Source organism: Maniola jurtina, chromosome 12 (genome assembly GCF_905333055.1).
Source record: "Maniola jurtina chromosome 12, ilManJurt1.1, whole genome shotgun sequence".
Classification (NCBI taxonomy): domain Eukaryota; kingdom Metazoa; phylum Arthropoda; class Insecta; order Lepidoptera; family Nymphalidae; genus Maniola; species Maniola jurtina.
In genome coordinates this window covers 9228605-9247613 of record NC_060040.1, presented here as the reverse complement: position 1 = coordinate 9247613, position 19009 = coordinate 9228605, and the positions used below count along the sequence as shown (strand labels likewise).

The 19009-nt window shown below is 33.3% G+C and overlaps 1 protein-coding gene across 3 annotated transcripts in view; it reads right to left on the bottom strand.

Moving 5' to 3' along the window:
- The window catches only part of LOC123870325 (organic cation transporter protein), a 29281-nt gene that overhangs the window by 3833 nt on the left and 6439 nt on the right, over positions 1–19009 (bottom strand). The window contains exons 1-3 of one of the 3 annotated variants that reach the window (XM_045913575.1): positions 8235–8346; positions 4399–4438; positions 1107–3769 (exon numbers count right to left, since the gene is read on the bottom strand). In XM_045913575.1, the coding sequence (XP_045769531.1) occupies positions 2278–3769; positions 4399–4421 (1515 nt within the window). In that variant the 5' untranslated portion in view covers positions 4422–4438; positions 8235–8346 and the 3' untranslated portion in view covers positions 1107–2277. Of the gene's footprint in view, positions 1–1106; positions 3770–4398; positions 4439–8234; positions 8347–19009 lie in introns of those variants that run through there. The other 2 variants (XM_045913574.1, XM_045913576.1) reach the window with 2 other exon arrangements.

Here is a 19009-nt window from a genome sequence, read left to right as displayed (position 1 = left end):
TAAAAACCTATTATGTCGGATTAATGCCAAGAAAACCAATTTATATTTATACTAAGTTGTTTAACTAATTAAAACAAGACCCAGAACTACTTATATTAATTGCCTGTTGTTATAATATGTCTGCCTGTTGTAAATTGTAATGTAGTTACATAATATAAACAATATTACATTTTACATATTCTCCAATAAGAGTTGACTACAATTTTTGGTTTTGTCATTACAGACCATAATTATTGTTTCAGTTTTTAACTTCCACAAACTAAGAACTAGGTTTTAAAAGGCATTTTTCCTTAAAATGATTACCTACCTATACTTACTTAATTTAAGTCAGTATATTTAACTTATTCATAAAAATATAAGTCTGTACGTTAACTAGGTATAGTTTTAGTAAAAACAGTCTTAATTTAAGCATGGTTGCAAATAATGTTGTTCCTGTAAACTTCGCTCGTTCAATATAAATTTCATATAATTTCAAAATAATTTTATATGTAAGTATGTACCTATTGTATACAGTATTAAAATATCTGTAAATCTTCAATCAATATAAGTACATATCCGATTTCTAGTTGTTTAAGTTTTGATGTTAAGAACTAGGAATATTTTAGTTTTGTCATAAAATCAAAAGTTTGCTTTATATAGCAGAAGAAGACTATCTTATCAATTTCTATGTAGGTAGCGTGTTGATTTTTAGGGTTCCGTACCTCAAAAGGAAAAACGAAACCCTTATAGAATCACTTTGTTGTCTGTCTGTCTGTCTGTCCGTCCGTCCGTCGTGTCTGTCAAGAACACCTATAGGGTACTTCCCGTTGACCTAGAATCTTGAAATTTGGCAGGTAGGTAGGTCTTATAGCACAAGTACAGGAATAATTCTGAAAACTGTGAATTTGTGGATACATCATTTAAAAAAAATTAAAATGTATTTCAATTTTCAAAGTAAGATAACTATACGAAGTGGGGTATCATATGAAAAAGCTTTACCTGTACATTCTAAAACAGATTTTTATGTGTGTAATAGTTTTTGATATATCGTGCAAAATGTTGGAAAAAATACCCGAGTACGGAACCCTCAGTGCGCGAGTCTGACTCGCACTTGGCCGGTTTTTTTAAATTTAAAATAACAATTATAGGTACTTATACCTACGGGAGTAATGAGAAATCGCAATTATACCTAGGTGCCTACCTCGATATTATATTTTAATCCTGTAGGTATGCGTAGATACTTCCCTATTCTTTTGCTTACTTACGCTAAATAAAACTATTATCCAGTCTAATGTTTCAAATGAAATTTGACTAGATAGGTAGGTAGGTACTTACCTACTTAAATGAATCCAATAGAAAACTTAAAATCAAAAGAACAGAAAAAATTAATCAAGTTTTTAATTGCAATTTTATGTTATACTTATCTACCGATTTACTTTTTCTGTCATTTTAATAAAAAATATTACTTACCTATGTAATTCAATTGGTAGGTAATTACTGAATTTAACATATTAGCACCTAACGTCTTATTAAATTCTACGTTTCTAATAAAATAAATGTAAAAGTCATGTATATTGTGTCAGCGCAGTCTTAAAATTACTCTAATCTTAAAAAATATTGCCTGAACATTTCGAGATAACCTTCTGTTTTTATTGTTTTAATCATTTAATTAACTCGCTTAGATATGTGTTTGTGTGGGTAGGTATAAGTATATACTTACTTAGATAAACTACTAAATTAATTAGCTGTTGTCAATAATTGTCATAGCACAAAACCATAACTTGGAAGATTGTTTCACGTAGGTTTTAGATTATAGGCAGGTATTTCAATAAATTGATTACTTACATATCTTCAATATTGTCAATTAAAATGGCATTCAGCTTATACAAACTTACATTTTAAAAAATTTAACAAACGAAATAAATAATGACGCTATTTGTAATCAGTCGAAATTACCATAGATTAATTACGTAGCAACGTTGTTATTTGTCAAAAAACAAATTGTTTGACAAGGTTGTTAAGTAACTTATCGCCAGATCAAAGATAGAACGATTATTGAAACCGGACGTTAATATTTATCTTTGAAATCATAGATTTCAAAGATAAATATAGGTATTAGGTAGGTATATAATATATATACATATAGATCTGTTAGAGATGCAATTTAAGTAAGAGATAAGCAAACTGTAGTAGTGTCTAAAGTACCTATTAGCTATATCAGTAAAATGTTATACTATTCTTAAAATTACCTACTAAGTATCTTGTAAATTATTATGGCACTAATTATGGCACTTGCATTTAAGATTTCTTTACAGTGATATCTAGCGGTATCATAGTTTCAGGTAGATCTATAGAAGTATTGCTCATTCGCCTACCGCTGCAGTTAGTGAAACACGTGTCACCTACACCAAATTTTTCTCCATCTTCAATAGATTGTGGCAAAGTACGACCCATAGTCTCGGGTAAAAAGAAAGTAGAAAATCCAGACAATAAAGCCAAAAATCCAAATATTATGGTAGGAATTTTCGGGTTCAATGAATCAAGTAAACTAATAAGAGGTGTCAAAGCACCTGATACACTTGCGCTCATACTACCCAATCCAACCCCTGAACTTCGTACTACGGTAGGAAATAATTCAGCCGAGTACTTGTAAATAATAGAATATGAACCCGATATGAAAAGCTTGCCAACCAGTACCACCCCAGTGGCAGCGTGAGATCCGTGCGGAAGAGCAACTACCACCAAGCATGAGACTCCTCCCAATAACATCATAACGCTGATCAAAGCTCTATGTCCAACTCGATCTAAAAAATACATTATAATAACATAGCTTGGCATCTCAACTACGCCCATCAGGAATGTTAAGAAATAAGGATTTCCATTTAGTTTTCCAGTGTTTAATGAGAGTCCGTAATATACCACAGAATTAGCAAACCAGCAACCACATATAATTAATGTTTTCTTTAACATGTTTGGCGTTTTAAAAAGATCACATGTTCCAGCTCGATCATCAGAATATTTGGCACACGTAACCTTGCACTGGGAGACCAGCACAGATGTTTCTACAGTTTCCGTGGATCTATTCATCTTTAAAGCTTTTTCTATAATAGCCACTGATTCACGAGCTCGACCTTGAGACCAAAGCCATCTTGGCGATTCATCCATTAGAAACCAATGCGGTAATAGTATGGCAGCATGTGCAGCATAAATTATTTGTAAATAAAATCTGTTGTCTATGAGATATCCCCACGCAGCCAAAGCCATAAATCCAAGTGCGAACATAATTTGGAAAGTTACTCCGCATACTGTGCGCCGACTCGGCCCTACCAGTTCCATAGTGAGCACAAATCCAGCCATATATGACCCAGATCCAAAAATACCATAAAGGAATCTTAATGCAACAAATGTATAGTAATCAGTTGCAAAGGCGACGGATGCTCCGAAAATAAGCTGTAGAATGCCAGACCAAACAAACACGGTTTTTCTTCCAATCTTGTCACATAGCCGGCCAAGCACGATTGAGCCTACAATAACGCCAAACATGTATGCCGTCTGGGCAGCGGCACCCATCCATCGCCGACTGCATACAAAATCCCATTCAATTCCTCTTGATGATGTGAAATAGTTATTGTTATAGACCCAGGATTCACAATCTACTAAAGTATTATTTTCTCCATATATTTTACAAGAGTCTAATTTTCCATGAATGTTTATCGGAATCGCTTTCGTTACTAATTCGGAAATCCAAAGCTCCGTGTGATTGGGACTATCCACTCCTTTGATTGCGCACCTGAAATGTAAGAGCAAAGCACATTAGTATTAATCAGTTATTGCTATTTACGTGTACTAATGTAATTTATTAAATTTTGCATTTGCATTTTTTTTTATCTCGCATAATACCTACATAAAGGAGGTACCTATGTATATTTGTATGTTAAGTAGGTTGGTAAAGTAAAAATGATTCGATGTCGGGAGTCACTACTAGAATCTTCCGATACCTAATCCACGAGACACGAGAATTTAATTTAAAAAAATATTCTACCTAGCCCTATATTACATTACGTGTGAGAATAATGTTTTTCAGTTAGATTTTGTTTATTAAAAGAAAACTATGTTCCAGGGAATGGGAACCACAACCACAATTATTTGAGATATTTTTTTAAACACATGCTTAACATTCCCAAATTTTTCCATGCCCCATGAGTCCTGAGTTCCTAAGGGTTTATGATTGAAATGTTATGTACCACATAAACCATTTACCTATTCATGATTATGACGTGTACCTATATATAAATTATAAACCCAAGTAGTTTTTATGTTTGATTTTGGAATGCTTGTGATTATAATATAAAAGCTGTTAGTTGAAACCTGAAGCCAGAATACTTATAAGAAAATGGATAGTAAATTATTTATACTCACTTTTCCTTAGCAGTCAGCACCATATCACTTTTCTTAAAACCTGAGACCCGAAAAGCATAATATTCACTGAACAATTTGTAAAAACTCATATACCTACTTACCTGTTTTATTCTATTAGTTAACTTCAAAGCAAGTTATTACAAAATTGAACCATTTAAAAATACTATTAACGCATACAATCCTAATAATACAATTGTGAAACTTTGGATGTTTATATTATAATGTTTGTAATCTTTCACGCCATAATAATTGAACTGACTTGGAACGGAGATAGCCTGTACCATGACTTGACATAATATTAGGGTACTTTTATCTCAAACAAGTGTAAATTAAAAATTTATAACACCCCCGACAAGTGAAGGTTACAGTAACTAGAAAAGAGCTGATAACTTTCAAACGGCTGAACTGATTTTCTTGGATTATAGCTAAGAACACTTTCGATCAAGCCACCTTTCAAACAAAAAAAACTAAATTAAAATCGGTTCATTAGTTTAGAAGCTACGATGGCACAGACAGATACACAGATACACACGTCAAACTTATAACACCCCTATTTTTTGGTCTGGGGTTAAAAAGAGTTTAAGCGGAATTTTTAAAATTACCACATTTTGGCGTCGCGCGTCGCATGCATCATGTAAAACGTTAATTCCATAAAATCATTATTATCATAATTGAAAACCAGTTAATTTAAACTTTTAATTTAATTTTTTTGTAGTGTATCTAATTGTACACAACAAAAATAATAATTTTGCTCTCTAGTTGATTAGTGATTAAAAAAGTCAATAGATTTTACACTGCAGTTTAGAAATAATTAACTGTCTAGCTACTAATACCTGATAATGACGTAAATAAAAAAAGCGGTTATAGCCTAGTTATAGAATCAGTCGATGGACAGAGGTTCGATCCTCTAACTTCGTTTTAGGCAGTTAAATATCACTGTGAAAGAAAATATCGCGAGAAAACTTGCATGCCGAGAGTTCTCTAAATGTGGTAGGTATCGTGTTTTAAAAATTACTCTTACATTTAAATATCATATGTCAGTACATCTTATTAGATAACAATACTTATACAGTTTAGATTTGCCATCTAATAAAATGTACTTAATTGCGTTGTTTGATTTGAAATGATAAAAAATAAAATAAAGCATTCATAACCTCTTCATGCGCATGCATAATGAGTTGAAAACTGGGAAATTATCGAAGCAAAACCCCCACACAATCCGGAAACCGCCTTGTAAAATATAAGCGTTATATAGGAGTTTATAGTAACAATAATAATTAAAAAAACTAAAAGATTGTCGAATTATTTAAGTAAGTAAGTATATCTAAAGTGAAATATTTAAAGTATAAATCACCTGGCTTAAAATAATTATTATTAAAGACTTGATATATATAAGTACCTAGGTAGCAAAATATATACCTACTTAAAAACAAATAAATATTTAAAGCGTGTGACTTATTTATATAGATACTTATCAGTTTAAATAGGTAGTTACTCGTACTCTGCCTATATTTTCCCTAGTCTTTCAAATAAAAAAGCGACACTTTTATAACGTATTCTTGGCATTAAGCCAGAATTTATTAAGCTGCTGAATGAGCTCTTTTTATCAGAGGGTCATTCTGCATTGATTTTGAAATTGCAAAATTTTCACACCCATCTTGATACAAGGAACCGGTGCTTAGGTAAAGCTTGCTTAATCGTTTAATAAAATGTTATAGGTTATACTGTCAGAACTCAATAGATAATAATATTATGATGTATTAAGTACCTATTGTAAGTATATATTACGTAAGTAAGTTTGTACTGATAAATGATAAGTACATACCTACTCCTATATATTATGCAGCAATGCTAATTGTATTTGAAGTCGGCTTATTTCATCATCTACCTAGGTACATAATATTTTAATTGCTGTTCGAAATAAGATAAACTTTTCCCATTTTATTACTACCTATTTGTTATCAAATGATGCAATGAATCATAATAACATAATTTAATACTTAAACGTAATTTGACATAAGTTTAATATGTAGGACTTATGTAGGATAGATATACTAGTTCCTACCTAGGTACTTACTGTTTAATTTTCCGGGAAAATATATTCAATTACTTTTCATCAAAATCGGTTTAGTGAGTGGGCCTTGAAAAGGTTCTAGACAGACAGGCACACTTTCGCATTTAAAATATTAGTAAGTATGGATTCAAGCAAGACCCGTTTTTTAACCTGTTCAGGTACCGAGTTTCAAAATATAAGTAATCTAAAGATTTAGATTAGATTACAAAAATACAATACTGAAAAAGTATAACCACTTGACATTGATATGTTATGAAGTTGTCAAGTAGGTAGTTCTCGTATGTAGATTGAAATTCTCAAATCCAATCTAAATCAGACTTAATTTAGGACATAGATAGACCTGTCTGTCGCCATGGCGCAAGTTCCGTGATATAGGTATTTAAAAATAAATCCCAGCGTTCGTTAGCTTTTTGACCTATTTTCAGCAAGACGAATTCCGTATGATTTATATTTTATAAGGAATTTGAAAATAAAAATAGCAATTTTCTTGTGATGACTCGACTATTATAAGATATCGGATAATTTGTTAGAATAGTTACATCATAATTATAATGTACTGAATATATTTAATTACTTTATTAAATGTACCTACCCCTACTTTGTAGGTATATTTAGTTAAGTCAGTCAGTGTCAAAAAAGATCAAAAATGGGAAAATGTTGTGTTATTTGCGATCATTAGGTAAAAATATTATCAAACCCATAAAATAAATTATATTATCAATTATCAGGTTTAAAACTTGTTCAAATTGATAAAATGAATGGCAAGGATTGAATTTTAGATACGCATAATTTAAATTTGATTTACGGCCTAAAATGAATCTGTCGATAACTTATTTAGCAACGTTGTTATTTGTCAAAAATACGGTGTTCGACAACTAGTCAAATCAGTATCTTTTTATCAAACGTCAAAACACGCGCTTAGCATGCAAACTTTTATGAAATATGTACCCTACTGAGACATGCAAAGTCACTATGGTTTGACGTGCTGTTTTAGATCAATTGAAAATTCAAATGGTTATTACACTTAAAACTAACAAAGACGTGGATTTTAGAAATATGTACTTTTATAAAATAAAAATTAATTATTTGACATAGGCAAATACTGTATTGTATGGCCTTGTTTGACAATTAACAACGTCGCTAAGTAACTTATCGACACATAACAGATAGATTGAATATTACTAATTTAACCGTTAACCTTTTTCATTTGTCGGCTTGAACGGTTAAAACTCAAGCTGTACTGAGTTTTATTATGGATGTATTCATATTTATGTAACACTGTAAGAGTCTGAACTACGGTAAATCTTAGGATTTTACAGTGAAATCTAAGATTAAACAAGTCTTAATGGTAACAGTCCGATCAGTTATGTGATAATCGTAGACGGACTTTTAAAAGCATTCAAACGGTGAATCCTTGGTTTTACCTCAGAAACATACAAAAGTCTGAATATTAACTAAGCCAGAAGAAAATCTGAGAACCCTGCTTTCACACAGTCTACCAGCCAATTCTAGAAGTAGTACGGACAGCGTACTTACCTCTAGAATTTTTTAAAAGCATTTACCGAGTGCATTCTAGTAAAAGTTCAATTTTATCGATTCTTCAAGAACAATTCGGTTCTTTACTATTAGGACTTGTTATATCTTAGATTTTAGCGGAAAATATACCATAGTTCGAGTTTTTATAGTAACATAAATTGTACATAATATCAATTTTTCACAAGTTTGAGTAAAAGTTACCAGCGAAATCTGGTATGGTAGTTACCTATGTTCCGGAACCGCAGCCACCGTCACCAGGGATAGCATGTGCAGTCCAGCCGTCAGCGCAGCCAGGATATGAAGGAAGAACTGGAAACCTTGATATCGCCCGAAATCTCCTGAAATTGTATTAAAAACCCGGTTAAGAGCGTGACGGAGGGTTCTGTACCATCGTAACTACAAGATTAGGTACGTGTTTTTTAATATTATTGATTTTTTATTATTTGCTGTTATAGTGGCAGAAATAGATACCTACCTACTTTGTGAAATGTTCAACTCTCTACCTAATACGGTTCATGAGATACATCCCGCTGACAAACAGACAGACGAACAGTCGGACGGACAGCGGAGGCTTAGTAATAGGGTCCCGTTGGCACCCTCTAGTACGGAACCCTAAAAAGCCTACCAATTGTGACAGAAATAGTTGGTTGTCTTATGGCCGAAGTTATTTTATAATGTTACACCGATTTTGACGAAATTTGGTAGTACAGAATATAGCTTGCATCCCAAGGATGTAGGTTCATTAGGCTACTTTGATCCCGGAAAATCAAAGAGTTCCCACGGGTTTTTACAGAAATAGCTTCCTTTCTGGAGACGGGTATAGACTACTTTTTATCTCAGTAAATCAAAGTTCCACGGGGTGTTTAAAATCCTAAATCCACGCGAACGAAACATAATACTTATTCGCATAGTCGCGAAGCATTATCTTACATTTAGTACCTAATAAGAGGTAGAAGTTTTCTTGTATTACGTATTAATTTATATTCAATTAATTAACATAATTTAGCAATAAGGTATCTAGACATTGGATAAAGAATTAGGTAAGTGGGCACAAGTTCATATTCACGTTTTCAATGTCAACATTTATACACGGAGGTTTATGAATGACTAGTTAATCCGCCCCGGCTTCACGCTAATGGGCTAACCTATTACGTGAATTTATTATGTTATTAGTTATTTGTTCAACAAGATAGCAAAGTTCATTTTTGTTGCGAGTGCCTAGTTTGAACCCCGAGCGGGCGAAGGATTCTAAGTTAGAATCTTGAAGGTAGCGAGGGATTCAAAGGCACAAGAAACAAAAACTTTGCTATCGTGTGATACATATACAACTTTTCACCACAATAGCGAAAAACTACAGGATGTAAAAAAACATTTTAATTATTGAAAGTCAATTTTGAATGACCTAAATGATAAAATAAAGAATGTCAAAAGTTTTAATGAAATTAAATTTTGGCGTATAAAAATAGGCATAGAAGATTTCGAACTTTTCTTGAGACAACACTTTTTCTCACTGAGTGAGCAAAGATGATTTTCGCTCACTGGTTTTAGACATCAAAAGCACCCTTTTGAGCTAGTGAAGAGAAAAATATATTATAAATTGTAATAGGTAGGTACCATACCTACCTATTACAATTTACAAGACGTCATTATAATTATTATAAACCTTCTTCGTGGAACGTTCTGAATGATAAAAAACCTGTATTGGATTTAACTGAAAATTTTAGATAGGTTCCTACCTACCTTTACCATTTTTTTAGAAAATCGAAACTGTTACTTATTTAATGTACATTTTATGTTAAGTATAATATGTAGTAAGTCAATTCTATTGCTCGTTGAGTTCTGTCCTCCATCTCCGAAGCCACATATCTTACCAGTGGCGCGGTGTCCAAGTAACCAGATTCCCATCGGTTTCCCTTTAAGTATTGGCATATTATAGCGTAAATACTTAGGTAAGTACTACAAGTAGGTACTTAGTGACATAAATATAGATTCAGCGTGAAGCGTACACAGACAGACAGACAGACAGACAGACAGACAGATAGACAGACGGACAAAAATAAAATAAAAATTATTTTTTTGGGCTCTAATAGTCCAGTTACATTTTAATTACTTAAGTATAAATATAGAATTGCCTCTTTACCTACTATCTATCCACGTATTTTTGTTTTAAGAACATTGGCATTGAACTCTGAACTTATATCAGGTATATTGTTATCTTATAATTTAGGTAGCTATATCTAGGTACAACCTTGCACGAAATCTAAAAATCTAAAGGTTATTTGCACAAAACAATATTTATTATTTAGTTTCTGTTTTCATTGAAGAAGATAGAAGCTGATGGAAGCAATTAATCCGCACGAGGTTGCGAGAACACCGTAAAACCTGTGTCAATCAATCATTATTTATTTATTTTATTTATTATTATTGACATAAAAAATATACAGAGAGTTTTTGTTACATTCAGCGCCACAAAAACCACAGTTGGTTTTACCGGGCACTTACAATCGCAATTGTTCTGATTGGCTAAAACCCTATTCTTGTTGCAACAATGCATTCGTCAACCGATCAGAGGTGATTGCGATTGTAACATTGCTTGTAGCTGTCATTCTACCGCAATCGAGCAGCAGGACCACGATCTTCAGCAATGAAGGAACCACCATTGATCAACCCATCGCTGTCGCCTTACTGTCACTATTGAGCATGGGCAGGCACGGGCCTTTCAAAATGAGAAGAGGGTTTGGTCATCATAGTCTACTACGCTGGTGAAGTGCGGATTTGCAGACTTCACACACCATTGAGAACATTATGGAGAACTCTCGGCATGCAGGTTTCTTCACGATGTTTTCCTTCGCCGTTAAGAGGGCTCTCTCCGTCACTCGTTTCATACAATCGTAGTTCCAATTTCATTTGAATATTAAGCATCCAAAGTCCATGAAATTTTGCAGACATATTCTAGAAACTAATATCTATGTCTGTGGTTTTCCAGATTTCTGTTATAATATTCGGTTTCAAAGTTACGCGGTCTTAAAAAATTTCATACAAATCTTTGAGCCCCTGTAATTTTAAAATTACATATTTTTAGAAAAATCTAAAACACCACAGACACAGATATTAGTTTCCAGAATATGTCTGCAAAATTTCATGGACTTTGGTTGCTTAGTATCCAAATGAAATTGGAACTACGATTGTATGAAAAGAGTGACGGAGAGAGCCCTGTTAAAGCAAGTGATATAAAAATCGCTCAAAACCTGCTTGTATACCTACCTACCTAAAATATTCCATAAATGCAATTTAAGAGGAATTTCATCAATTAAAAGGTATAATTTATATCTAATCTTTAACATTTTAAAAGTGAAGGGTCAATTATATTAATAAAATACGCTGACTGTTTTTGTGTAATTTAATAAAAAGTCATTCTTCGAGACATCAGATTAAAACAGTGGAAAACCTTGACCAAAATATTGCTACAATTGAATTATGAGACTTTGTTATATTAATGTACCTATCTACCTAGTTAATTCAATAGATTCAATTCTACCTACCTATATACTTACCTACTCGTAATACCTACTTAACGAACCTACAAGTTTTTGGCCCATATAATATGTGTACTTAAATCAATGTTTTTTGGCACTGAATGTATTACAAATAATGTTATGTATTTTCTATAAGCTTAATAACTAAAGAATAAAAAAGCATTCAGCATTTTTCTACAGTAAAAATCGGTCTACTTTTACAAACCAAAATACCTACTAAAGACAAGGATTATCTAACGACGCGCCTGATTTTGGTAAATTGGTTAAAAATATAGAAGCGCAAACATCTATTAACTAAACTCTATCATTATATCAAACTTATAACATCCCTCTTTTTGGGTCGAGGGTTAAAAATCGATCCCAATAGACCAGGAAAATTTAAAGTAGATCGCACGAAATAGGTATGTTTAGTAAACAGTAAACGAGTATTGATTTTGTTTAAAGGAAAAAAGAACACTAAACAAGATTTACATTAAACTAGCAATCCGCCCCGGCTTCGCACGAAAATATTTTCGTACGGATCTCTAATTTTTTGTTAATAAATAACAACCTGTCACTAGGGAATAATGCAGCTTTCTACTAGTGAAAGAGTTCAGTAATTCCAGAGATTACTTCCTACGGAAAAACTTTACCTCTTTATCGACGGCTTAGAGTGAAAACCTCGTAAGTGTAAAAGAAGTAACTTTTCAGGAGGAAGAAAAAACTGCGTGCTGTAACTAACAGAGGCGAATATTTACGAGTTTCTCATTTAATGTCGTAGATGGCGTTACGAGTATCGAATGAACAAATTAGTCAGATCAGGATGTGCGTTGCGAGGTTTTCTTCCTAGAAACGCAATAAAATAAATTTGAGCAAAAATGCATTCCCGAGGTTTTCACTCTAAGACGACGTTATAGATTACCGCATCGAGATTGTACCATCCCACCAGCCACTAGGTATTACCACGTATTACCACAGGTATTACTGTATTACTTAGTAGGTAGGTACCTAAATATCTTTGATCGAGACAGGTATTAAGCGTCAGTTCTACGTAAACTAGCTGATTCCTCGAAATTAGGAGTAATGGAGAACGGATGTGCGGTTACTTTACTGCAATCAACCACTTACCTACCTACCTCAATACTAAATATTTGCGTATCTGCATTTTTATAGGTTTCTATTTACCTACCTAATCATCTTATCTCAACCCATCACCGACTCACTACTGAACACGGGTCTCCTCTCAGAGTAAGAACGGTTTAGTTTAGACCATTGCCCATCATTGTGCGGATTGGCAGACGTCGCACAACATTGAGAACATTATGGAGAACTCTCGGGCAGTTTTCTTCACGATGCCGATGTATTCCTTAAAAAGGAATTTTTTCCTTAAAAGTTAGAGGTGAGTTCTCGGGATTTAATAAATTAAAAATTTATAACACCCCCGACAAATGAAGGTTACAGTAACTAGAAAAGAGCTGATAACTATCAAACGGCTGAACCGATTTTCTTGGATTATAGCTAAAAACACTCTCGATCAAGCCACCTTTCAAACAAAAAAAACTAAATTAAAATCGGTTCATTAGTTTAGGAGCTACGATGCCACAGACAGATACACACGTCAAACCTATAAAACCCCTCTTTTTGGATCGGGGGTTAAAAATAGTAATTGATGCGCGTGGCATCGCAGGTCGCGTCGCTGCCATGCCATCGCGTCGCAGCGAAGTAATCACGAGCACGTTATGCTAGTTATCATAAACATAGTAAAAGGTCTATAGCTGCTTAAACTGATAAGGTGATAACGTGATAAAAGAGGACATATTGGACAATCAACAACGCGTGAGTATGAGCGATGTGATAATAGTGCGTTGTTACCCAATTGACTGATTACACAGCTTGATATCTATCAAACTTATTATCACTTATGCCCATACCCAGCAGAGAAAATAATTTTATACAGTTTTAGTTAGATATTTCATAAACCTAGCTATCACTTGCGATACTTTTTGTGATGTAACCACAAATTAACGGTTTTTGGATTTTTCCTCTTTGACATTGTTGAAGTAGGTATCTACTGATACAATTTGATTCCCTTGACGGTCTTGGCACACAGATATACATACAAAGAAGTAATCCTAATAGGGGTTCCTTTTTTCTGTGGAGATACCTACGGAAACCTAAAGAGAAAGAACAAAAAAATTCATTCAATTTCAAAATTCAATAATGATTTTTTTTTGCAATTGGTAGGCATTGAATTGGTAGCTAGTCGGTAAAACCAATAAAAACTATTTCATCATCCATTCCATAGTTAAATGGAAATGGATAAAGTAACTGCGATTAAATAAATTAGTGGTTATTTTAAGAAAATTCGGTTGACATGGAAATGTTTCTTCAAGGATAATTACAATTGTTACGTCGTTATCAACGTTGATATCTGGCGTAATGCCAATGGTAAACATTCCCATGTTGTTTGCACATAAACCAGATGTCGCCGGAAATATAAGAATTATATGAATGAAAAATGATCGAATAGAATAGATTTTTATTCAAATAAACTTTTTATAAGTGCTTCTGAATCGTCAAAATAATCTACCACTGGTTCGGAATGCCGTTCCTACCGAGAAGAACCAGCAAGAAACTCGGCGGTTGCTTTTTTCAAGTGTTCAATTTAGAATAATATGCCATACTGTACTATACTTGTACAAGCAATTGCAGTCCCTTGATATTGAGTCGATCAGGTTCAAAATAAATTTAGTCAATTTCATTTATTTTTATAGACAACTCACGCTTGACCAATAAATTGACATGCCAAAATTGTTTTCACATAAAAAAGCCTAAAGGTTCCTAAGACGGTGTCCATTCATCTCGTATGGTTATAGATTTACCCACACTGTCCCAGTTAAAAAACATACTGTAAACTATACAAACATCATTGGTAGATAGGTACAAGATGAAAATATTCCTATGTATGTGCAGGCGATTATTTTCTTTACAGTAGGTCGTTCAAAACCTTGATAATTCGGTTTAAAAACAATCCATCTATCTAGTATTTTTTTAAACTCTAGTATTTTTAAGGGACCTATATATGCCAGCCCCATCGGTACAAACTAAATTACAATAAAATTGAACTATTTAAACGTTAAAACTACAACAATTTGAGAGAATCACTGACAAAATCATAAAATTTCACTATCCATCTAGTATTATAATTTAGGTAAAAGTAGATCTACATACAAATTACGATCTACGAAAAATAAAAACTGTTAAGTTCTACATACCTACTTACTACGTAAAAATTCCGTAAGTAGAAAGGCCAGTGGAAAGGTTAATTTGGTGAACATATTGTATCGTACAAAGAATAACGAACGTATAATTATTATTATATAGAAATTATGTAAGTAGGTCCCAATACCTAGTAGGTACTACCAACCAGAAAAATTATGAGCTGAATTTGTTTATATAAAATTAAAACCTTGGTTCTAGTGAAAGTGGAAGGCTCTACGCGTCTAGTAGACTACGTTAAAAATAGCGCAGTTATTCACTCCATCACTCCCTTAATCTTTTCTAATACGAATAAAACCGGCTAAGTGCGAGTCAGAATCGCGCACCGAGTGTTCCGTACTTGGATAATTTTTTTCGACATTTTGCACGATAAATCAAAAACTGTTATGCATAAAAATAAATAAAAATCTGTTTAAGGATATACAGGTAAAGCCCTTTCAGATGATACCCCACTTGATATAAGTAGTTAGTTATCTTACTTTGAAAATTGAAACACATTTTAATTTTTTTTTTTAATGATTTAACCACAAATTCACGGTTTTCGGATTTATTCCTTTACCTGTGCTATAAGACCTACCTTAGTACCCTAAGAAATACCCTATAGGTTTTCTTAGACACGACGAAGAGACAGACAGACAGACATACAACAAAGTGATCCTATAAGGGTTCCGTTTTTCCTTCTGAGGTGCGGAACTCTAAAAAGGTAGGTCTCTACTTATAAAGTCACGAAAAGGTCATCTCAGGCATTGACCCGCCAAAATGCGCAGTGAACAGTATAAGTAAATGAGCACGGGCTCTTTTCAGACAGATAAATAATTTGGAACACAAGTCGTTATTTTTGACCGACTTCCAAAAAGAAGGAGATTCCGCCCTACGCGTTTTGATTTTATTTTCAAAACATTTATGAAAGAAAACAATTGGCTAGCTATAATAATCCAATAAAATTCCAATAAAGGAGGGAGTTTGTCCCGGGCACGCAGTTACGCACATTTCGCTTTTCGAAAACTACTATACCGTGAAGGAAAACATCGTGAGGAAATCTGCATGCCAGAGAATTCAACATAATTCGCTCAAAGGTCTGTGAAGTCTGCCAATCCACTAGTATTAGAAAAAAGCACATGGGTAGGTACCTACCCTTATAGGTACATCAGGGATAGTATCATATTATGAACTTCAGTGGTCACTACTCGACTTTCACTAAAAAAAAACTACTGCCAAGGAAAACCATCCAGGAATAAAATCTTCGAATTTTAGCATACGGTACCTAGGTAGGTAATTTGGATAAGTATATATTTTTCTAACCAGATAATATTTATATACTAAGTACTTAATAAATAGTAATATAATATCTAGGCATCGATATCACTATTCGAAGCATATTGCGTGTGATAAATATAATTTTAGCACGGTTGTTACTTGTTACTGATAAGGGACCATAATAATATTATGACCTCATAATATTGTAGAATATTGTGTTGTTACTGGTTAAAGGTTTTATCAATCGAATAAAATAATAAAGATTAATTGTTTTAATAATAATAACATTAATAGTTAGTTAAATAATGGAATTACTTAGTTAAATATACCATACTAGATAATGTTCGCGAGTTCATTCGAGTGAATTAAGGTTTTTAAAAATCCGCAGGAACTCTTTGATTTTCTGGTATATAAATATGTAGGTAGATATGTTCATAGTACCTGCTTATGTGTTCGTGACTCCAAAATTCTAAGATTGGTTTAGAGTTAAAACTATGAAATGGCAACAGATGGATACACTACAGACACTCGTAGATACTAGATACAATTTCGCATTTATAATAATAAATTAATTGTATGGATTAGCAACGTTGACCAAACTTTCAAAACATCATACATGTTAAAGTTTTAGTTGGAGTTTTTGTGTACATAGGTAATTCAGCTTGTTCCAGTTTTACACACAGAGTAATATAATTATTCATATAATAAGACGTATAGTAATGGTGCATAATAATTAAATGTACAAATAGCATTGTATAACCACTCCATTATCTATTAAACAAATAACAAAGACAAATAACAATCAAGGATTATTTACGATCTACGTGAGGTATAAAAAATTTAAAAAATCAAATAACTACCTGAATCACTAATGCCTTAAGGTATGTCTGAAATATTTTTAGGTTCTTAGGTTAGGCAGTTAGGTTTAGTTATTCATTTATATTAATAAACCTATACTTTTATTAATATAAATGAATAACTAAAACTAACTGCCTAATACCTACGTAGTCCGATACTGTGCTTACATAATGTAATACAACACCAATCCTTGAGGAAACCAAACCAAATCTGGCACAAATAGATACCAATAAGGTATGTGAATACCCACTGACCACTTAAGTAAATAAATTATGACTTACAGGATAAACCAATAACTTGGTAAATAGGTACCTACCTATCTAAGCATAAAAATCATAAAACACAAATTATAAGGAAAATATACAATAGATAAAAAGAAGATTAAATAGTAGTACTATTATATTAATTGGACTAGCTGATGCCCGCGCGGATTTAGGTTTTTGAAACTTTTGATTTCCCAGGACAGAAGTAGCCTATCCGTAATAGCCCGTCCCCGGGATGAACGTGTTTCTGTACCACGTAAAAACATTTAAACGGATGATTCTTCAAAAATTCCGTGGGATCACCAGGATTTAGGATCCTTACAGCATCAGGGTTGAGGAGTTGGGTCCTCGAGGTCAACGACAAAGTTTTTACTTGGTATGAACCGTCATCAGTCTTTCAGTTTTCAGTCCGCGCCTTGACAGCAAACTGTTAAAATTAAATATATTTTCTATACAAAATTTGGATCTATGTGTATCCTTCTTCGACCGTCATACTAAAGTAGGTAGTTAGAAACAAACAAAAGTAAACACAAACTATTTATAGCTAACAGGCTAAATGGTTGTTTTGTTATGCTAAAACTCTTGACTTCACAATATCACTAGGTTCTCTTGAACAATAATTAACACATTACTGTTTAAACTTTGATAACGGGTGGTTAAGATCAACTAGACGATGAAGGTTCTAACCTCACTAGTTATCAGCATCACTCTTGTGTCGTCACCAGGAAACATAAAAACTAAAAACATCCTATTATCATAATATTGTTAGTAGGAATAATTTACGCATGATTTATTTGATCGATTTTACTTATTATTTCCTCTAATAAAAAGTATAGGTAACTAGCCGATGCCCGCGACTTCGCCCGCGTGGATTTAGGTTTTTCGAAATCCCGTAGGAACTCTTTGATTTTCCGGGATAAAAAGTAGCCTATGTGCTAATCCAGGGTATTATCTATCTCTATTCCAAATTTCAGTCAAATCCCTCCAGTAGTTTTTGCGTGAAGGAGTAACAAACACACTCACACACACACACACACACACACACACACACACACACACACACACACACACACACACACACACACACACACACACACATACAAACTTTCGCCTTTATAATATTAGTGTGATAGTGTGAAGTGTGATATCTTTTTTATCTAAGAATCATTATGATCATCATCAACCCATCGCTGACCAACTACTGAGAACTGGTCTCCTCTTACAATGAAAAGAGTTTAGGCCTCACTCCACCACTCTGACAAAGTTCGGTTTGGCAGACTCACAAGTTCATACCGTTTTGAGAATATTATGAAGAACACTTAGGTACCTACTTATGCAGGATTTGCACGATGTTTTCCTATATCGTAAAGCAAGTGATATTTTTTTTAAACGCACCTAGCTCCGAAAAGTGCCCGGGTTGAACTCCAAGCCCTCGAATAAGAAAGAGGTCTACATCTAACCTCTAGTCTAGGCTGTCACTAACTTGTCCCACTGTCTTGCGTCTTGCGTGATCACATATGATATTCGCTTGGGATTTCATTGAAAACTATAATAATACCTATTATTCCGCTTCTTGGACCTACTCATAAAAAACATCGATTGTGCCCATCTACCTTTAAAGAGTATAATATTTAATATTCATGCACAACACGCACCTGCAATCAAGGTTGGACCTTTATTTGTGATTTTCTTTTTATGGTTATGGAACATACGAGGGGTGGCTGAAAAGTTCTGAGCCTAGGGCATTAAAAGTCTAGATAAAAATCTAAATAAAATTTATTTTTCAATATAGTCCCCATGGACTTCAATGCACTTTTGACATCTTTTAT